Source organism: Candoia aspera, chromosome 3 (assembly GCF_035149785.1).
Source record: "Candoia aspera isolate rCanAsp1 chromosome 3, rCanAsp1.hap2, whole genome shotgun sequence".
Lineage (NCBI taxonomy): Eukaryota > Metazoa > Chordata > Lepidosauria > Squamata > Boidae > Candoia > Candoia aspera.
Window position 1 is genome coordinate 94,316,805 of NC_086155.1, and position 23,261 is coordinate 94,340,065.

Here is a 23,261-nt window from a genome sequence, read left to right on the forward strand (position 1 = left end):
AATACAATTTAACCAAATTTAAACATTCTAAAGTTCACTTGATATCAAGAAGAAAACTGGCTGGATCATGCCCTTGTGACTGAGATGAATTGTATTAACTGTGCAGGGGAAAAAATGAAAAGAAAAGGAAGTCAGAAGAATATCAAGGAAGTAATTTTATGTTGTTCAACAGCCTCTTTTTCTTCATATGCTCCAATAACATTTTTGACGGTGGGGAATGTATCTACTGCATGGATTTTTTTTAAAAATGAATTTGTAAAAAATAATAATAATTTCAACAGTTATGTCTGGGTTAACTAGGTTTGCATCAAGTAAAATATTTATTAATGAAACTACTGTACAGGAAACATCAAAGCGAAATGCATCATACAGAAAAAGTACATTCTAGGTGACAGATGAAAAAGTGCATGCAGGTTGCTTTAAATTTTAAGTCAGAAACAAATAATACTAATGTTGATCCCTAATATCTTAAATGAGTGAGAAACTTCTCTAAATTTACCAAAATGCCATTGAACATATATGACTAATACACATTGGCAAGCAGTATGAATGAATTCAGGTTTTGGATCTTATTTTACAGGTATTTTTGCTTGACAAATGTGAGTTTAAATAGATTCATAGAAAAGGAAAAAATCTTCTCAAATTGGACTGGGTAATTCTGCCAGGTTGCTCTGATGTCACACACAGCCTCCAAGTGTTTAATTAGACACCATCAAATCACATATGTCGTGTTAACATTCAGGAAATGACATTGAGTCTGTCTTTAAAAAACTTATTTTTGGCTCAATAAATTTTAAATGTATGGTTTATCATAACCTAATATTGTCTTTGTCTTCACTGCAGTGGATTTCCGATCAAACTTTCCCCTTCTTTTAATACTTTAGGGAATTTTCAAACGTCGGGATGTTTGGCTGTAATGCCCCAAGATTTGTTCTCCCTGAAAGAAATCATAGTGACAATTTATTAAACTACAGAGCAACCTGGCTTTTAGGGGTCTGTACTTTTAGATTGTGTTCAATATACCTAGCAACTAAATTGTGATGCATTTCACCATAATTATTTATTATTTTTTCACGCAATTACTACTTCCATTCCTACATTCTCTGGGCTTGGGTTTTAGATTTATTTGGTTGGGGTTGGGATTGGTTTTATTTTTTAATGATTTTAAAAGAAATACATCAACCTGTCCTTAAAACACAAACAGGTACAACCCAGTAACTGTTGTTTGTGACTAAGTCTCATTAAATGCAATAAAATGCACTAAATCAATATTAATTTAAGTGCCATTCCATTTAATGAGACTTAATTTGGTTTAAAATTTTGAATTGTGCTCTCTATGACTTGAAAGGAATTCCCATTCTAAACCACCTCAAGCTAGTTGCATTTGCATTCAGTGTGACTCAAATTAGTTACAATTAACTTGTCCAATTTTCCATTGGCCTTAAGTATAACTAGAGCTCACTGGATCAGAGCCATATTGTTAAACATTGCAACCTAAGATTGCATTGTAGTATCAATCAGTGGGGCATTATTTTCAATTTTTAAAAATAGAAATCTAAAATTGCATCATGTATATTATTATTAAACAAAAACTAAAAATAATCCTATTTTATAATTGCTGTAAGATTCCCATTAATGTGTTAAGCACTTCACACAAATTCACACATACTGTAAAGCAACACAACACACTGCCACAGTCAGGAAAGACTCCAATTTTTAAAAAGGAAAACTGATGGTAAATAAAACTCCTTTGATTCAAAATGGTTTATTCACACAAATTTAATAGGATATATCACAATTGTTTGGTCCATAAATATTTAGGGGAAATAGTTTCTATACAATGCATTTTTCAATAAAACAAAGAAAACATGGACAACTTTGCTAGACCACTTAACTGTACTATAAACACGAAGCTCAATATATAAGATTATTGAATTTATCAACTATATCCGAAAAGAGTGCACAACTGCTTTCTATGACATGTTTGTCCCCTCTACCAGGTTACACCATAAAAAGAGTTTCAGAAATAAGAGGTAAAACAGTACAAAACTAGTGAGGTGTCAAAAGGGTTTAAAACAGTTAATTTAACAAACAACACATATATATCCTGATTTTTTTTTCCCACAAGCTTACTCCCAAGTTATAGCATAAGGCACATTGTAGAACTGAGTTATAAGTAGTCTACTTAATAAAGTAGATCTATAGTACCATAGAGTTGTTCTGTCAAAGAACAAAATTTATACGTATCAATTTTTGTACCTGTAAAAGTGTATTAATAAAGATCTCAGCCTTTCCAAGGTTGTTTGGTCTGGTTAGTGGTAAATGCCCATAAGGTAATAGAAACAGGAAAAGTCCAAGATTGGCACCTCAATCCTAACTATATCAACTTGGAAGTAAATTCCACTCATGTCAATTGAACTTCCTTCTAAATGTGCTTTAGGTCAGCAGCCTTAAGCCTTCTAGAAGATCATGACCACACTGGCTAAATATATAACAACAAAGACACATTTTCTCCATTACAGTGTTAACATCTCTTCCATTGTTTTTTTCTTTAAAAAATAAGCTACTTTTCTGTGCTAATTTTCTAAAAACCCTGAGCAAAAGTTAGAATAATGCACTTTAATATGGGCAGTGAACTGTCAGTATGTATCCACTCATTATTAGAGATCAACCCCCCCCGCTTTCAAATAATCAATTGAAAGAAAGACTTTAAATAAAAAGAGAGAGGTATGATTGAAAGGAAAGAGGAAGGGAAGAACAACGAGAAGATGGACAAAATATAAAACATTTGTGCAAAAGTTATTCTTAACAATCCATCCAAAACATGATTTTGACAGTTTTTTGGAAAGTCTCCCCTTTTTAATTAGCGTTTTACCAGAATAAAGGATACAAATGAACATTCACCACTGCCCAGACCATTCAGACTTTAGCTTAAATTAAAAAAAAATCAACCACTTGCAAATGTAAACTAGGAAAGGTATTTCCAATCAGCAATACATCCACAAGGCTTCTGAGTTTGGCAGCTTCCAAGAATTTCAATTTTCAAAAAGATTTTGTTTTTAACATAAAGTCTTTTCTCATACAGGAAGAGAGTTTTTGTTTGCCTTTTTAAGGAAAAATGTGGGGGCAGGGGGCGTGGCCACCATCAAACACAGAATTAAACTTATATATAGGGCAATCCAAATAATGTCTAATCAAAAATGAATTCCATTGGGTCCAATGGGGCTGATTCTCAACCATATTAGGATTACATTTTTAAACCCACTGAATTATGCTGGATTCACCAAATGTGGCTATGGGTCTGCTATGGCCAGTATGTCTGCCTCTGTATGTGTTATTTTGAGTATTATAAATTCATATACACAAATCAACCCTAGGTGAAGTTCCATGTAGGTAGTGCAGTACAATATATATGTTTACTTGGAAATAAGCTCCCAGTGAGTTAAAACAGGCAGACTTACAGTATGACAGCAGCACAGTATTATTCACATATTTGCTGAACTTGCCTTTTGAAATTAATACATTAAAATGGCCAGCATTTACCCATGTTAAAAAAATGCAAGTATGTTCAGAACAGCACTATTTAAGTAATCGTTCAAACATTTTAAGAAATTACACTTTGCCTACAGTATTTCTCTCTTCTTCTGAAAATGATTGAAAATCTGAACAGTTACTTTAATAATGGAATCTCAGGTTTTGAAGCCGAAAGTTGTGTTGGTGATTTTGTAAAAATTATGATTATTATTCTAGACTTACTCCATTTGTCCCATTGAGATTTGAAAGCATTTGAGGTGCACATGCTGGACTTTACACTTAAAGAGGGAAATAACAGTATCCAAGATAGATACTGTAATGGCTGCAATCCCCAAGCCACTTGGCTCAGAGTAAACCCACTTGTTTAAATATAATTAATCTAGAGCAGACAAATAGAAAAACATTATCATTTTAATAGGGCAAAATAAAATTAGTCTCAAACTACTGATAATATCTAGCAAAATTTATGTACTTTATTTTGAAATACTTTTTATTTCCATGGGACAAAATTGGGCAGACATTTAATTCTTCTCTTTAAATCAACAGGACTGTTATTTAATTTAATCTTGGCTATGCTAATGATTTACTATGAGTCCCACTGCAAGCCAGATGAAGCTGGAAACTATATTTGTTTTTACAATTGAATAGGGATTAGCCCTAAGCAAATGCTTCTAGGATCAATGTGTTTTACACCCCCAAAAAGTTTGTGTTAGACACACGTAGCCAACATTCATACTCTCAGAGGCTGTTCTGTTTTCTAGCAATATTTTCTAGCCTGCAGCACAGAATGATAATGATTGATATTCATAAATGGCCTAAGTTAATTGAAAAGTTAATGTAGTCTAAATGTTATTCAGCACATGTACTTAGACATATCTGGGGTATTACAAATCCTGAAGAATAATATATCTGAAGCATGGAGTCAGCGATAGGGTTCACATACCACCAGGGCCACAACTGGGGGGTGGCAAGCGGGGCATGTGCCCTGGGCGCCCGGCTGGGGGGCGCCAAAATGGGTGTGGAATCCATGTTTGCCCCAGGTGACACAGACCCTCGTTGCAGGCCTGCATACCACATTAAACCATACTGTTTAATTTAGGCTTAATGTGACGTGCGAGCTTTGCTGTGATGGTTTGTAAATCAAGAGTTTGTGACTTAGCAAACCCAGTCAGTTATGGCTTATTCACTAAGCAGTGGTGTAGCATGATACATGAAGCCTGTCTATTTCTTGCTTGCTCAAGCTCTTATACATAACACACTTTCAAAAATAAATTGCCTTTTGCTTTACAGGATGTTGATGGGCTAAAAAGGGCAGCTCATGCTCCATGGAAAATAGAATTTCACATTTAGGCTATCAGCTCTTACATATCAGAAGAGGCTTCTAAACACTATAGCATAAAGCATCATACAGAAGCCAATTAATACAATGAAGAATTTACATGCTGTTTCCTGGGGCTGGAGCCCATTATTTCCAGGGCACACGTACCTGCTTGTCTTTCCCCACCCATATTAAGCCTAATAACAATTGTGCAAACCTCAGTTCCAAACAAAAGTTTTACAACTTTTTTGTATGCATAGAAAATAAAAGTAAAGCACAAAATGTAAGTATCTTAATAATAAAGTGAGGATTAGAAGTCTGAAACCCAAATCATTCTTGGGCAGCCTTTCAGTAGTGAAATACTGGCATTGATTAAAAATGGTCAAAGCATCTTGGCATCCAGAAAGTGACTGAGGAAGTAGCCACAGACAGCTGGACTAGGCAGAGCACAACTATCTCTGACATAATTATGCTAATGCTCAACCCGTCTGTGATTCAATTAGGTGACCTGCATATGAGTGAGCCTCGTGTACAGAAGATGTAGTATGCCATGTCTCAGGATGAATACAGAGAAGTCTCTTAACACACATCTGTAATTGGTGTGTAGTAACATTATTATTCGAAATACTAAGAACCAACCTCAGAGTGTGATAGATTCTTTAGGCTGTTCCTACTCAGTGGTTCCTTCTATATATCCCAATGTGTATACTATTTGAATTTTGTGCTCTTTACAACTTTTTTCTTCAGGCTATGCTGGTTCCTTGTAAATGGGAGGTCAGTCATATAATTTGATGCCAAAAGTGACTACCACTAGTTTGGCATGCCAACCCAAGTCACATCATGACACGGTAGAATGCAAATTGAGTAGGTTCTATACATGGCAAATGTATCATAAAGACAGCTTCCAAACTGCAGGGAACCACCATAGAATAAAGAAGGCAAATTGCACAGATCACCCAACTTACAACAACTGTCCCTACTGATCCAAATTTGACAACTGGCTGATACCTGCTTTCGAAATTGAAGGTCTAGCTTAGTTTAGAAATATATTCCACTGAACTCAATGGCAGAGTTAGCCCTATAATGTGGAAGAGGAACTCAGCTACCTCAAGTGGCAGATTTTGTGCTGCTGAATATTTTTAGATTTTCTGCATGAGGCACCGAAAGATCTTGGCCAGCCTTGCTCAGCAGGACTTCCTTACAACTGTATGTTTTTTATGATTCAGATGCCAATCATTTGAAGAAAACAAACACTGATCTATTTATTTGGAAACATAGTTCTCTGACTAATATCACAACCATTTTGCCCCCAGTAAATTCTGGAAATAAGGAACATACAATTTTAAGAGGCACTTAAACCTTCCCTTTAATTAAGCAATGATTTAAAAAAAAATCCAACAACAATTTATAGACAAGTTCATGTTGCTTTATAATAGAATTCTATTACTGCAAACTCATTTGCCAAGTGGTTGTGGGTGCTACACACCAAGCTGGTTTTCCCAAATACGTTGTGGTGGTGTCTATTTTTTAAAATGTTGCAAATAATATTAATAGTAATTATAATAATATAATGGAGAAAGAAGAAGAGGAAGCAGAAGTAACGAATAAGAAGAATTTTGAAATCAAATGTTAGAAAATGTTTGTTAAGGTAGTTTGTGAGGGGCTCGCGGAATCGTGGCTGTCCAAGTTAGAGGTCACTGATGATACTACAGTGATAGTGGGATTGGTCAGGTCTGTTAAAGTGGTCGCAGTGCCGGGTGGAGTGAGAGCGCCGCTGTCTGCTGAGGGCGGTGCCGGAAGTGACGTGCCATCAGCTTTATCAACACCCCCATTCTCCTGTCGCAAAAGATTCCTTCTGAATTTGGCTCTTGCGTTTTGGAACCAAACCTGCAAACCAATCCCAATTGATTTCTTTACCAATGTTAGCTTTTGTTTTTGCCTATCTTTTTTTCCTCTCTTTTTTGCCTCTTCCTGTTTCTGTTTGCATTTTTAGGGATTAATGGGTTTCTTGTTTTACCTTTTTCCTCCCTTCCCCACATGCAGTGGTCACACTTGTTACTATATTATCTGGGGACCCTTTCAATAATCATTCACTAAGTCTAGCAAATAATCCTTTTAATGGGCACTTGTGGTTGGTTTCTTTCACTTGTGCCATAATGTCTTAGTGAAACTTAGTGAAATAAATATTCTACTAAGAACTCATATGATCATTTCAAAACATGGGGAGTAAATGCAGGATGAAATAATACATGTACCACTTTTCTTATGTGGTTTCTGTGTGTCCTATTTCAAAGCTGAGCTAGTTATTGCTAGGTTGAGATCATGGGTCTGTTATATACAATTGCACTTAAACTCCTTCCCTTCATTTTTGTTGGCTTCTATGGAGTTGGCCCTCAAGAAATGATGTAAACCATTTACATGGTATCTGTGGCCAGAACTTTATATCCATTAAAAATATCGTTATCACTTCTTCCAAGATCACTAGTTCTTTCAACTGTGTCATGAAAGAGTCAGATTTGAGAGCATCACATCTCACAGAACAATTCAAAAATAACAGATTAAAGCATTTTACATACAACAGAAATCCCATGTGATGCATTGATTGCTGCACTGCACTGCTTCAGAATGCAGATGGAAGGAATTAAATCTTTGAATGTTCTCTATGCAATCTTCCTCAAATCTTCAATGTATAGTGTCAAATCAGCTTGCTAGTGACACTGTTGGGCCAAAATGTTTGCCTACACATCAGCAGTATAGCAATAAATACACACATAGGATTGTTGGCTGTGTATAGCAAAACTCAGTTTAGGTTGAAAAGGAGGCCTCTTGAGGTTACTTTTGGCTAATAAAAATGGAGAACTGCAATAAAATAGATTATTTGCCTTAAATTCAATATCCAATTACTGTTTTAATTACAAAGGATACCAGTATATTTTACACATTTCCCATCCTAATCGGAGCAAAAAAAATAAATTATCCTTCAGTCCTGAGAGCAGTAGCTCTGGAGGGTAGCATAATTGCCCACTTAAATATACATTCAGTACCCTTGGAGGATATGATCTGAATATGTAAATGTTTACCTATTAATCTATTGGATGAGTCAGCAAATTTAAGCTAGCACAAGGGAAATGAAAAGGATATGCAATTTTTAAATAGAGAGAAAGGGCTGGGAGGGGGACATTTACAGCAGAGGCTTCTTACCTGCAGAACTCTCTTAGTTAGTCCAGTCTTCTGGGCAAGCTGCTTGAGGTCCTTAGCATCTGGATTGTGATTAATGGCAAAGTAGGACTTCATGGTACGGAGCTGGTGATGTTTAAAAGAAGTGCGCATGCGCTTGGTCTTCTGAGACGGGGGATAAGGCTGCTGGTCTCTGTCCAGATGGTCTGCCTCGTTTTCATTACAACCTGTTGGAAAAGCAACAAACAACAACAGAAGAATTGGAAAACTGAAAATAAGCAATATGGAGGAAACCTTTCTATCTGTATGCACATGGACAAAAAAACAAGATATGGCACTAACGTATTTCCTTTTACTGCAGTATTAAAACTTTATTACCACTTAATGTACTGTGTATGTAATATGCAGAGAATGAGGTAGTATAATCCTGGACATTATTTCAGACAGCAAGTGGAAGGATTGGATGTTTTCATGTTCCTCCAGTGATCCCTGCTATTTATTTATTTCTAAAAATCTCAAAGCAGGATATAATCTATAAAATACCCTAGTATAAAATAATAAATGTAATTAAGTAATATTTACAAAAAAACAAAAATAAACATAATACAATAAGAGAGAAGCATAGAATTTTAAAAGTGATAGTAGCCCTGAGTCACTTACTATGACCCAAATGCAAGAATAAAAACCCAGACCTTTACATGTGTCGTAGATTCAGTCTGAAGAAGGAGCACAACACTGAGGAGAAGAACCAAGCTTTATTTTGGGTGCCTGCTTTACAAGAAAGGGACTCCAAACAATGGGAAAGCAAAGATTTTTATAGAAGTTGAGGGATACAAGGTGGAAAATCCTAGGGAGCTAATTTGCTGGGGGAGCTAGGCAGGTCCCTGTCACTGTATCTGGAGTTAGTTCTGTTGTTAGGCAAAACGGGCCTTCTGGGAGGGCAGCAGAGCTGGAGAAGCCCATTGTTAAAGGAGGTGGAATATTCAGGCCATCAACTGCTAGAGGATGGATGGTTGGGGTTTCTCTAGGTTGCAATTTCCTTATAACGGCTTCCCTTGGGCTGTACTGTAGAGGAAAGGGTGCAGTCTCCATTTTGTTTGTTAAGTTTATTCTCTCCGCTACACATGGCACTGTAAAGCAAACAGAGTTGATTCCTGTCTAGATTCTCAGAAAAAGGGTTTTCAGAGCTGAGGTGTCATGGCAAAGGTCCTCCCCAAGTCCCCATGTAAAGCCCTTATGACAAAACATGGTTAGGCAAGTACACACTGGGAGAGGCACTCCAGTATCCTAGTGTCAGGGCTAGAATACCTTGAATGTCATTACTAAAACTACATCTTAGAAGCCTAGGCAGCTAGAAGAGCTCCCTTAGATAGGGTATCATAAAGGATGTCCCAGACAGAGGCTTGCTACTCTACTCAGTATTAGCTGCAGCTTTCACATTGTTCAAGGGCAGACCTACTCTGCAGTCAGCTAACCACAAAATTACCAGAATATGAATTACAGGGTAGTCCTTGTTCAGCAACCACTTCTGTGACCCTTCGAAGTTACAATGGTGCTGAACAAGGGGACTTATGACTGTTCCTTGTAGTTGCAGCCATTGCAACGTCCCCACAGTCAAGTGATCGCAATTTGGGTGCCTGGCAACCGGCTTGCAATTACAACAGTTGCAGCGTCTCGCGGTCACATGATCGCAATTTCCAACCTTCCCTGCTGGCTTCCGACAAGCAAAGTCAATGGGGAAAACTGGCCGGAGGTCACAAATAGCAATCACATGACTGTGGGACACTGCAACTGCACGGGATTTGCCTAACAACAGCAACTGGAACTGCCACAACTGCTGTCATAAGTCAGCATGGTCATGTGATATTGCACTTTACAACCACATCGCTTAGCGACAGAGTTGCCAGTCCCAATGATTGTTGTTAAGCGAGGACTACCTATATTGTGACAAGGCCATCCCTATTAAGGAAAAGTCTCAGCCAATGGGCCAGCTGCAGCTGGCCAAATGTATTCTGGTCCATTAAGGCCACTCAGATGTTTGAGTAATAAAAACAAATCTAGGAGTATATGAAAACTATGTATGCTTCTGCTTTTCCAGGAAAAAGACAAGTCCATCCAAAGACTAGATACTTACTCAATTCCAGAGACATGAGCCATCAATCCACAGGACCTCCTTCTGAATTCAATTAATACTACAAGAGAAGGCCATCTAGCACCCTCCAGATCTTTTAGACTAAAAGTCCCTTGATCTCTTACTGTTGGCCATCAAAAAAAAAAAGTTAGTATATACTTTGCCCTGATGCATTTATTTAGCATAGGATGTTTTTTACATGCAGAAGCACTGAAGTCAGCATGCATAAATATTCTGCACCAGCATAATGCTGAATTGGAAGTGGTATAGTCTGGAAATCTACTGCTCCATTCAGCATTTGCTCTAAATGATAAACAAAATAACAGGATGAGTGACAATTCAGTAAAAATGGAAAAGCAGCCACAAAGCTGTTTCCTTAAAACATATATTATGCACCATCTGCTAATGGTGCCAGTATTTTGAGAAAAAGCCTGCCAACTTTTACTCCTTTTACTTTATTTTTAAGGCAAGTTTCTCCAGGAAGATAAGAAAGCCTTTCAAATTTTGTTTGTTGTAGTCCTGATACTTTGCTCAGCCATCTATGAACAGAACTCCACGTTATTACAGCAACCACCTGTAAGCTGCTTCCTTTACCCAAATTAATAGGAGTGGATGCCCTGCAGCAGAGAAAAAGCTGCAAGAAAAGAGATCAACTTCTATCCTTTCCTCCATCATCACTTTCTCTTGTAATTGTCATCAGTCTAATTTCCCCACAGAAAGGATGCTAGACCCACAACTGTGCATTACTGGCCAGTACTAACACTTTCTTTTCACCTACACACATGAAGAAAAGTCAGTACTGGAGCACCCCTAGCCCACCCTGATCACAGCAATAAGGCTTAAACATGTTCTTATCAAATATTGAAGACTATGTCTATAATCAGCTTGGACCAAAGGCACAGTGGTATAGTATCATCTTAATTTACTCCCAAAAAGCAAGGAGGTTGGGTCTGATCATACCTCAGAGAAAGAGAATTCCATAGCATGGGAATTGCCTGGCTTTCTTTCCATGCTCCATCTACCTCGCAAGGAGGTTGGGCTCTCAACAGGCCTCTTCTCAGTGACCAGACTTGGCAGGCCAATTTGACTCAGGCAAGGAGCCTGATATGTGTCAGGGCTGCTCTGTACAGGGCTTTAGAGGTTATGAGTAACACTTTGAATTGGGTATGGAAACTACTGGTCACCAATGCAGTGACTTCAAAATAGGTGTTACTCCACACTGGTTGTCCCACCAGTAGTTTAACTGCAGCATTTTATTCCAGCTACAGCTTCTGGGTCATCTCCAAAAGCAACCCCACAGAGATCACGTTCCTGTAATCCAGCCTCTAGGTGATCAAGACATCAACTACCATTGCCAGAGCATCCTGGACCATAACTGGCATACCACCTGAAGCTGGGTGAAGTCCCCCTGGTCATGACTTTCATTTGCTGCTTGAGCAACAGCCACAAGTCCAGGAAGATCCTCCAGTCACACACCTCCTTCAGGAGGAGCATGACCTCATCCAAGATTATCACCAGTCCTCTGGTGTTTATAGTGAACAGCAGCTCCATCTTGGAGAGATAGCACTAGGATTTTGGTTTTTTTGTGCAGAAGGTATGCTCTCTCCTTTCTGAGGATTAGGACCCAAGCCCAAGCCTTGGTGCTAAAGTGACAAATTCTAACTACTAGACCATTAAGAACAAGCAAATTAAGAGATAATATGTGATGCAAACACATATAGATACATAGTTCCTGCTGGAAACATGGATGGAAGAACATATGAATCCAATAATCACATATTAGGAGCCACCTTTAGCAGGAAGAGGAGGTTTCTTTTTCTTTCCTGCTTCAGCAAGTACAGATGCTGTGTGCCATGGCTCTCTGTAAACTCACTTCTATATAGATTTATGTTCAACAGCTAGCTGCAGCATCACCATGAATCCTCAGCAGGATTAGATCTTTGCGAGAAGTGTAAATTGTAGACCACTGACTCATGGCTTTTTAGCTGTCACTGATGCTCCAGCTGTACTTGCACAACTAAAAATGAACCAGTTACCTAAAAAAATAGTAAGCCTTCTAAAACCCTGATCCTATTGCGTGGAAAGGATCTCTGTAGAGATGAATGGGACTCAGTACCATTAATACGTTTCAGATGGGAGTACAAGTGGATTCGTTTTAATTATGAAGCACAAGATACTAGATCACCTTTCAGGAATGATTTAACAAAACCAATTTCATCATGCGGGAACAGAGAGAAAAAGGCTTGAACAATCGTGTTTAGGTCACAGAGTAAACAGTGTAAGTTAAATTTAATTGAAATGAGTGATTCTAGGAAGGAATTGAATTAGTCCATATTTAAAGTATGTTTGAGTACATGTGTATCATTTGATTTTCATTTAAAGAGACACCTTGGAATATTTCCCAACAGTTGGCTGCATTTATGCACAAAGTTTTGCTATTCCCCATCCCAACACAATGGGAGAACATAGAATTATATTCTACACATTACATCAGTCCATGGACTGTCTGAAAGAGAGGGGGGGGGAGAGTACATTTCATCGCTGCATTATCTTCTATTAAAAGAAAAGGTAATTGGATCTGGATGCTGTTTTCTCAACTACTTTGTGAAAGAAAATCCAACAAGTGCTGGTTTAATGGTTTCCTAAACATATTTCACCACTCCTACTCAACAAGTATTTTCTGTGAATATAATAAAAATAATTTAGAAAAATACTGAGGAGCAGTATTTTTTGCTACAAGAGGCAGCCTTTTTTTCAGCAGCAGCAGAGGTATTTAAAAACACACAAGAATGATTTTTGAAAGAAGAGAGTGAGTCCTATTAGGTTCAGGAGTTGAGAGTACTTTAGTATTTGATGTATTTTCTTACCTGAAAGCCAAAAGCATGAACCTCAAAGAGAAACTAAATATAAAAATAGTTATACCCACCAAATGTATTTGGACTACAACTCTACAGCTCCTAGAATTTCAAGCAGCTCATTGATTTCATGCTTACTAGGAATTATTGTCATTGTAATCCCATTACATCTAAGAAGGTGCAGGATGAAAAAAGCTGTTTTAATTCATTAAGTTTTGGAAGATGCCTATGGTTTAGGCAAACCATCAATTGGTTGTGAACCTGGATTGAATGTGGCTCTTCTGTGCTATCCAGAAACATGTGTAGTCAAGAAGCATTTGTCTTATTATAGATTAAATACTTGTGGGGGCAGTCTTCAAGTCAGTCTTGACTTCTGGCAAGTACATGGAGATGGTCATGAAGTTTTCTTGGAAATGGTTTGCCATTACCTTTTTCCCAGGGCTGGAAGAGAGTGACTAGCCTAAAGTCACTTCCATGGTTAAGGCAGGACTAGAACCCAGGTTTCCCTGTTCCCAGTGCAGCATCTTAACCCCTAGACCAAACTGCCTCCCTACGTGCTCTTTTACATAATGTATTATTGCTGTGATGTCCCTGATTACATGAGGAATAATCAAGTACTACTGAAGGTCAAACAGAAAATTTTTGAGAACCCTCTTCATTCAGTGATTCTGAACCAACCACCTATACTGTATACTACTGCGTTATCATTCATTTGTGTAGTCCTACATTTTGATATTCCTCAATTACCCTCTATTTTTTTCAGGGGGGGAATGTTTACAGATTGGTTTATGGAATAAAATAGCTCTTCAGAGGGGGACAAAAATAAAAGGATAAGTCTCAGAACAGGCTAATGAAACTTTATTGTCCAAAGAATACTGACTTCTGGGGAATAAAATTGGAAAAATGGGTGGAAAGGAAAATGGAATAGCATATCAAAGGAGACAGCTGAACTGTCTGGCTGACCTGTACCCTGATCAGATGCACTTCACACTGCAATAATTTGATAGAAGTTTACTGGCAAATATGTTGATGTCAATGGTGCTCTCATTTTGCCTTGAAACTATTGCACAGTCCACTGCAAAGGCTAAGGGGAGAAAACCTTACAGTTTCACTTTTAAGGTACAAGCAGGAGAACACAAATCATTTTATTTCTCCAGAGAAGGAGCATCAGTGATGTACTGTAGGTGTTTGTAGAGAGGAAGGAGTGGGCAGGCCATGTTTTCCTAACAGCAATGGCTTGCAAAAATGCTAGTTAGGGTGAGATTGTCTTTGTCCTCTCTAGAGGAGGAGCAGCAGCTGCTGTAGAACCAATGGCACTCATGTCAAGTAAGAAATAGCTGGTTATATTAGCAGCAGTGCAAAAGTGAATAAACATATTGCATACTAGCACAGGCTAATTATTCTATAGCATTAGCCATTCCCACAAACACTGTTCTTATTCTAAATTACCTCAATTTTACAGCTAGTCCTCATTTAGCAATCACAATTGGGACCAGCAACTTGGTCGTTAAGTGAAATGGTCACTAAGTGAAACCGCAACTGTGCTTATGATCTTACTTCAACTTTCCTTTGCTTTACAGACCTGTGAAGGTCATAAATGCAAGGACTGGTCACAAGGTTATCTTTTCATCACCATCGTAACAGCGAACAGTTGCTGTAAGAGGCAGTCACTAAACGAGGACTACCTGTGCCTCCAAAGCCACTTAGAGAAATTCTAACAGAACAAGAACACTAGATCTTGTCAGTCTTTCTCCATAATTACTGTAGACATTGGACATCAGCCTGAAGAAAATGACAAGATGGCACTTTCTGCCCTACTTCAATTATATCTGAGGATGGCAGGCTAGTGTAAGGGACCCAGGGCACATGATATGGGTCATGACCTCTGTCCTTGAATCTTGGTATCTGGCATCTGCTTTCTGAGATGGCTCACTTTGCCAGATGATGAGGCTGGCCCTGAACAATATCGTCCAGCAATACACTCTTCTAATAGTTTCAGTGTAATGGGAAAAAATATATTGTATAAGAATTAGGATTTCAAAACTGAAAAAAGTTTGAATATCCTTCAATTTTCCAAATAGATGAGAAGTTCTGGAGTTACCTCCCTTTTCCTCTTTTTATGTGGCACCTCTTGGGCCTTGATCATTCCCATCAAGTTAATGAACAGGACTAACAAAAGAAGTTGCAGATACTTTATCTTCTACCACACTAGAAAGCCAAAATATTCACTGGCTTTTCCTAAACCCTGTCCAACAGTATTCTGTACTGGCGTGCAAATGTCATGACCCATGAATTGGAGCACTCCACACCTGCTATATGTGGTAGCCCACCAGTGACTCCCAACTGTCTTGCTGCCTGGGCAAAATATCTCACATCTCTCTAGAGAATGGGTAAGCAAGTGATAGACTCAGCCCCATTTGGCCATCTATAAAACATAACAATAACAGCTTAACTCATCTAATTCTTGTTCAATGACCCAGGAATGTGCTTTACTTATTTGAAAGCCTCAAACAGCTGACAGTCCATTGATCATGAACAACAATTTCACAGGACTTGCCAGGGCTTACAGAATAGGAAATGACCTCAGTGCTCCCTGAAGGCAACCAAAGGAAAGATAATTTCCGTAAGCTTTTAAAGGAAATGGTTTTTTTTACAATACATTGCCATATTTTGCTATATTGCATATTTAATCATGGATTTGATTTTTACCACCCATGCTACTTATGGTGACTAACAAAATTTAAAAAACAAAATGTTCACAATACGTTGCCACATTTTGCCTATTAGCAGTTCAAACTTCAGGCTCTTGATCCATTGACCTCCATGTTGTGTGCTGTTCCCAGTTCTCAGCAAAGGATTTTTTTTCTCCATTTCCTACCTGAAGATATCTCTAGTAGCTTGAAACCATGTGCATGCAGTCTTTAATATCTGCTGTCCTAGATGGTTAGAATTCTCTTCCCCCAAATTATTTTACAGCATTTGTGCACTATGTATTCTTTTAATTATTTAATTTGCTTCTCAGTTTTAAGCCACTGAATTACTTCATGTATAGTTAAAAATAGATTTCTAAAGTAATTCTAATGTAACAAATTCACAGGAAAAGAAATGGCATGGACTTAGGAGCAATCCTTACATATATTTGTCTTTGTGAAGTTTGTCAGCCCTTGGCAACATCTTGTCAGAAATAATTTGAAAGTACATATAATGCACAGTAGGGCTGTGTATGCTTCAAAAATGATTCAGAAGAAGCACTTTGGACCTCACATGAGCCCAGCACTTCTCCGCTATTCACTAAAGCTATTCATGAACCTGAAAAAAGGCGCTGCTTTAATGAAAACCAGAGAGGAGCTGCACTCGTGTGAGTTCTGAAGTGCTTCTTCTGAATCATTTCTGAAGCATGCACAGTCATTGTACACAGAATATATGCCAGAGGCTTATATGTATATATATTATCCCATCCTCCTATGCCACTTACTCTATCAAATATTAGCATGGATCATAAAAATTATCTTTGTGATTACAGAAGCAGACAACTATCCAAGTTTAGTTATATCTAAGCACATTGTTTTTGTATGCAGACTGAATTTTCTTCATGCCTTTGTAAGCTTTCATTTGCTACTGAACTACCAGCAGATCAGAAAAAGCTGCTGTGACACCAGAGAAAGCAACCCATAATCACCTGCTTAATCCCTTTTTCATTTATTTCAGCTCTTAAACTAAAACACAGTACTCTATAACCTGCTGCTGCAATCCTATTATATTCACTAGAAAAATCAGTGAAAGTTTCTTCCTGGGGAAAGTGTTTAGGTTCAAAATGTTCTGAGGCTATATAGTCCTGCCATCTCATTCATTCATACCTGCTTTGTTCATTGAATCCACATATTACATCCCTCTATTTAATCCTGGATATTTTCCATCATTGCACAAATAGTAGCTTCTTTTTAAAAATCTCACATGATTACCAGACCTCTGTGCTCAACACTTGTCCTGCCCACCGTCATTAACGTAAACTATTTATTTTTCTTTTTAGTACAAACTGCTTAATTGGACTGGAATCTAAGAAAATACATGGTTCACATTTATCTGGGACTGGGTCATGCAAATTCTCTCATATGTCCTTAGTTACCAGCTGATAATCAAATAGAACAGATAATTATTTTTCCTATCACTAGAAGAAATGTTGATTTAAAAGAAAGAACTGGAACTAACTAGACTTGCATTAAATTAATCATTTCCCACCTACATTACAAAATATGTTGGGATTAAGTTCCACAAGAAGTGTCTACAACAAAATGAGCAGTGGTGAATATTCTTCTTCAGGGTACAAGATTCCAACACCCAGCTACCCCTTTTTTCTATAATATTTTGCTTCCTTCCAAACAGTTAACACACTATACTTGCCAAGCATGATCAGCCCTCATCATGCTGTTTTGGGGCATTCACCCTCCTTAAATTTTTTCTCTAATGCGTATGGCTGCATTCAGTTAGTGAAAGTATCTTCAAAATTCCTTTGGTTCCAGAAATAAAGCCTTGCCCCTAATTTTTTTGTTTTTTTCAGTTTTGAGATTAATTAGAGTACAACTTTTCCACATTGGTAACCCCTGTCTGGAGTCCATGTGTAAGGACACCTGTCTTACTCAATTTCTGCCACCAGTTGAAAACATTGTCAGACGTAGAAGACATTCTACCAATTATCAACATTGCTGCTCCCATTTTGCTTGTTGGCATGTCAATTATGTAAACACTTCGCTTAGAGATGCTTTATAATAAACTAGGATTCCCCTCCCCGGTTGTTCTAGTTGCTTTAAGGAAGACCAAAAATACAATCCTATGTTCCAAGGATGAGGATCATTTTTCATCCTTAGTCTACGTGGGTCCTAAGGAAGCACACCAGAGGCTACAGCTTAAGGCAGACACCTATTGCTGACATGAAGCTACCCAAGTCTTTGTCTGGTCTCCTATCATTCCCACATAAATGCACGTTGAAATAAAGCATTCTTTTTCTTTGATGTAGCTGCAATAGAGCATGGAGAGCTGCTGCTTCTGAAACTGCTGGTTCAGGGCATTGCAGAACAGCATTTTCCCAGTGATACTCCCAGCACCATCTTTCCAAACAGAAAGGGAAGAAGTAGGGTCTTTAGGAACCATATCTTCAGCCAGTACCTTGAGCCAGCAGTTATCAGTGGAGCTGCTTCTTTGCCCTTTGCCTTTTGTAATAAGAGATTTATGGACTTTCCAGGAACTACTGCTACCAAACAGGCAGAGAGTTCCTAAATTTGCTCATTTGGAAGAAAGGCACAATGAATACAGTGAGGTTTATTTCTAAGTAGAGATGGATAGAACGGCACTATTAGAGTGTTTACTCATAAACATGATACTTTCATTTATGAAAGCACATGTGATTTCCTTTCGTAGATAATAGCCATCCAGAGTCTTGCGAATGGATTAGGTAATAATGTGTGTAAATATATTATAAATAAATGTCTGTTACAGACAACCAAAAGCAAAAGAAAATTATTTCTAGAATCCAAATGAACATTAAAGCTACTGTAATGTAGGTTTATGCACATATGATAAGTAAAAGCAAAGTAAAAGTCACTGTGAGTATTAGACAGGTTTGCCAGTGTTTGAATTAGACCACCCCATCACTTAGGTGTTCCTTCATAACAGGGGTTCCATCTATAGCAACTACCAGGTGATATTTATCTCCATACCATGAAAAGCTTCTGCTTCCTGCAGACCACATTTCTGATAAAAGCAAAAACCAGGCAAGGCAGTTGGCAAGCACAATATCCTGTGTGAAAATACCCTTGAAAACCAGAGAGAATATAAAAACCAGCCTCCACAAAATCTTGGCAAGACAAATTCCCTATTCATAAAGAAACCCGATAAACCAGTATGTATGATTGGTAGTTTAACATAATGTAGTAGGTATGTTGTCAGAAGCAACATATATTTTTCCCAAGACCAGGAGAATGTACTCCATCACAAAGAAGCCAAATATTTATCTCTGCCTCTGATTTTTAACTGATAGCTGATAATTAACTGATTTTAATGAGACACACACAGAGAAAGAGAAACAGACACTCAGTTATATATTTTATATATCCTGGCACAGTTGCCACATGCTGTCCACCCCTTGAGATTTCCACTGGCAGGCCAAAGTTCCTCATCAGATCTTTATAAATGTGTACATTGAAACCAGATCTAAACCAAGCTTTAATTGCCTGGAAAAGGAAGAATGCCTTAAACCCAACAAAAGGACAAGGGTCCTCTACTGAAGTTTTAAAATGGGAATTGGAAAAATTGCTTTGCTATACTCCTGCAGCACAGTGAAGTGGGGCACATATACCAAATCTTTCTGTCTAGTTTAGTCTTTGCTGAAAAACAGAAGCTTTCATGGTCCTAGATCCAAATCCAGCAAAGCAGCCTTCACAGCCAAAGGGCTATTAGATTTCCTGAACTACAGTTTACCATCATTTTCAGTCAGCATAGTCAATAATGGATAGGTTATACATTAATGCATCTCAAAGATTTCTGAAGAGGGAGAAAGAAAATAAGTTTCAATTTACACTACTTCTGATTTTGATCTGAATACAAGAAAGCTTGGCAAATGAGAAGTAGTCCTACTAAAATATGTCAAATTTACTTTTCTCTCTGTCACATTTTAAGGCCAGCACAATAGCCACAAGCACACCCAAATTAAACAATACACAAAAACTCTCCTCTCCCATTCCATGAGCAGGTCTCCTCCATTCAAAAGCCACCAGAGGTCACTGCTACATTTGTTTGGCAGTTCAAAAATGTTGAGAGCTAACATTTTAGATTTTTTACTGTTGGAAAATGTGATGCCTCTTGTTTTAGCTACAGAACTCAAATGGAAGGGAGGGGAGGGCAGGTCAAATGCTATATAAATTCTATTCAGCCAGGCTTTATATAAAAAAAAAAAATCCAATCCATTTCAATTCTCAATTGCAATCTTTGTTCCACTGTGCTGTATTTGATTTTCTATCCTCCCTTAAATACTCTAATTCATCATGCCAAAAACCTTGTCTTTCTTGTACAAAATATCTATCATGGAAAAGGAGGTTTTATGCCATTTTGCTAAGTAAAAGGATTTTGTGAGTTAGATCTGAATTAATTGTTGTATTTCTGAATCTCCAAATACAGTATGTTCTACTTAGAAAGAAATTGACTGACTTATTGATAAAGATCTGTAGAAGTGTAGATATAAAATGGTACTGATACTTAAAAACTATCAAGGTCCTGTAATATTTTAACAATAGTTATACATACTTGTGGAGTTGTTTTGTACTTTCAGATATTAAGCTAGTGACTCGGAATGGAGGGGGTGGGATTGGAGGTACACAGAATTAGGTTCCACTTGGGCCACGTGAAGGACTAAAATTCTCTGGAAACTCTGGCAAACTTCTTTCAGAGTAAATTCAGGTTACATAGCCTGAAAGGTTATATTTCTATATGAATTTCAAATTTAGTTGTAAATTGCTTTACAATGGTTTTTACCATACAAAACAGAGTAATGGTGATTTTGAGCCTTTCTTCCTCCTCTGAGCCATACTTACTGTAACTCCTGGGAACTTCATGGACATATCCTTATTGTTTTCTTGATTACAATGTGGATGTGATTTGCCAAGGTTTTTTTTTTTTCCAATTTCCTATACTGTCTGCACTGCAAATGCATAGAAAAGGTTAAATAAAAGCCAGCTTCAAATCAGAGGTACATCCTAGCCAAGGTAACTGCAGATGCAGGTACTGGGTATATGTGTGTAAACATATCACATATATGGTATTGCATACATTATATTCAGGTATGCCAAAAAAAGTAAGATATTGCAGTTCTTTTCCTGCTTGGAAATTCTTTTTTGCCTAATTTGGTTTGTGGAAAAGAGACCTTCATTTGGAGGAATGGGTACTTTCTACCAGCATTGGCCCTTAGCTCCAGTTCACTGCAACATGTCATTGCCCTAAGGAAAACTGAACTACATATGTCTGAATAGCCCAGAAATAAGCCCTATTTTATTCAAGCATAAATAGGATTCCAGGTTAAGGTTGCCCTTTATCAGAAAGATTACAAAAATCACGCTCTAAGTGTTAGGTTGGAGGGAGAATAAAGAGACATATTCCCCCTTCAGGATCAATCATGACAAGCACCTCTTGGGAATCTGGACAACAGAAAGCAAAATAAATAGATAGATAAACAGCTGCTTTAAAATGCAGTGGTCTCTTTAGCTGTTAACAGGTTTTTACCTTTCCAGTAAATGTGTTGCATTACACCAGCATTGGATGAATATGAATTAAACCATTTATTTTTCCTGAGATTCGATGTTCCAATAATAGAGCAGGAATATAACACTGGGTCTCTGGGTACCAGTCTGTCTTGGATCACACGCTAAGGTCCAGCTTCTAGTCACTTTGATCCGAAACAGAAGAGAATAATAGGCATGTATATATAATCTGATTGGCCTGATCATTTCTTTGTGATGATTGTAAGATTTGCCTACTTCTACAACCTCAAATAATAAAATGTGCCGAACTAATTTGGGGCACAACCCAGCCAGCCTTAACAATGCTCATGACATGTTCATTTCACCAGAAAAGGTTTAAAGAGGTACTTAATTCTCCTATTGAAAACCACAGGAGTTGAATGGTGGAACCCTCATTAACTTCAGTCTTGCTAACTTTGGGGAAAACATTATAGGGTTAGCATTTAATTCTCTAAAATTTACTCAGCATCATCTTTTTTTAAAACAAATATGGTTACCTGCTTAGAAATATTTGGTTATTTGTTCGTCATTAATTGTCACAGTTATTCTTCTGCTCTCTGCAATAAAGCATTCGTTCAGTCGTAGTGATTAAAGCTTTCTAGCTCGGAATTGTACCCGGGTTTGGTTTTGTCTTTATTTTTCAGCACGATTATAAACGAGTGAACGATTCCAGTCAGACCTCACACACCCAGCTATCGACCTGAGCTTCTTGAATAGATTCTGGGAGCGATCGATCTGGAAATCTTCCTACACGGTCCCTTACCCCCACCCGCGAAATAAATCGGGGCCGATTCATGACGTCATTCGGAGAAAGTTAGGAACCGTGAGGTGTCCCTTTTCCGCCCGTCTGGGGCGTCCCCGCGCTGTTTTCTAAATTATCCTGCACACATTTTCGCTTTCTTCTTCTCTGAAAGGGCAGTATTAACGTCGTCTGACGGGAGGAGTGTTTTGTTCCTAAAACTGAGTCGCTCCGAGGCAGAAATGAAAGGACTGCAACGAAACCGAAGGCGCCAAGCCCAGGACGAAGTACAATTAAGTTAACTGTGCCCTGAAAAGTAAGCAACTCGAACCCGAAGCCCAGTGGAGGAAGCCCCAGTGAAATGAATGTATTCAGAAATATCTTCTGAATCTTCCTGACACTTCCACCCTATATAAACTTTTTGGCAGAAAACAGTGCAAACCAACCCAATTGCATCGGGAAGGTCGCAGCCCGGGGGACTTTGCGAAGATGGGGGTTAAGAGACTTACTTTTGAATAAACCTGGGTAGGATGGGGCTGTTCAGAAACAGCTGGATGACTTCAAATCCCTTTATTTCGCTCTGAAATAAGGCTGGGGCGGTGAGGCAAGGAAAGGCCGCTTCCTCGACAGCAAGCCACTGTACTGCTGCCGTCTTCGTCCCCTCCTAGAGAAGGGTGCCCAAACTTGCAGCCACCCCTCCCAATTATCTGCCTCGCATTCCTACCGGGGAAGAAGGTGGGGGCTGCCCGGTTCAAAGAGAGACTAGCCCCGGGCGCAGAGTTGCCCTCCCCGCGAGTGACGACACGCCCTCCGGCGGCCCCTCCCCGCTGGATGCGGCCCAGCCTGCCTCAGAGGGAAGAGGCGCCCCAGCGCTCCCTGGCCGTTCGCCTGGCCTCAAAGCGGCTCCGCTGCCAGAGGTGCCGGTGCCAGCTCCAATTAACAGCGAACAATTAAAAACAGCTCGGCTTCCTTCTACCCCCGCCTGAGAGCACTCTGTCCCGCAGCGCAGAGGGGGATCTTCAAACAAAGGCTTCAACTGGTTACGGGATTAACCCATTTTCTGGGTTGGTGCAGGACCTCGAACTTTAAAAAAGGCAAAGGAGCGGGTTTGCGCAGCCCCCGAAAACCCAGCCCATTCAACCCTCGTGTGTTGTAGCTGGGAAGAGAGCCGCCAGGCGTCCGGCCGACTCGATTTAGCTTGTTGTATCAACACGGTCGAAGG

General features: G+C 38.6%; 1 protein-coding gene across 3 annotated transcripts in view; it reads right to left on the reverse strand.

Moving 5' to 3' along the window:
- Nucleotides 1-244: 244 nt before the first annotated feature.
- LHX9 (LIM homeobox 9) overlaps nucleotides 245-23,261 on the reverse strand; it is a 33,292-nt gene continuing 10,275 nt past the window's right edge. The window contains exons 4-6 of one of the 3 annotated variants that reach the window (XM_063300162.1): nucleotides 19,044-19,049; nucleotides 8,054-8,256; nucleotides 6,482-6,739 (exon numbers count right to left, since the gene is read on the reverse strand). In XM_063300162.1, coding sequence (XP_063156232.1) covers nucleotides 6,482-6,739; nucleotides 8,054-8,256; nucleotides 19,044-19,049 — 467 coding nt within the window. Of the gene's footprint in view, nucleotides 938-6,481; nucleotides 6,740-8,053; nucleotides 8,257-19,043; nucleotides 19,050-23,261 lie in introns of those variants that run through there. The other 2 variants (XM_063300161.1, XM_063300160.1) reach the window with 2 other exon arrangements.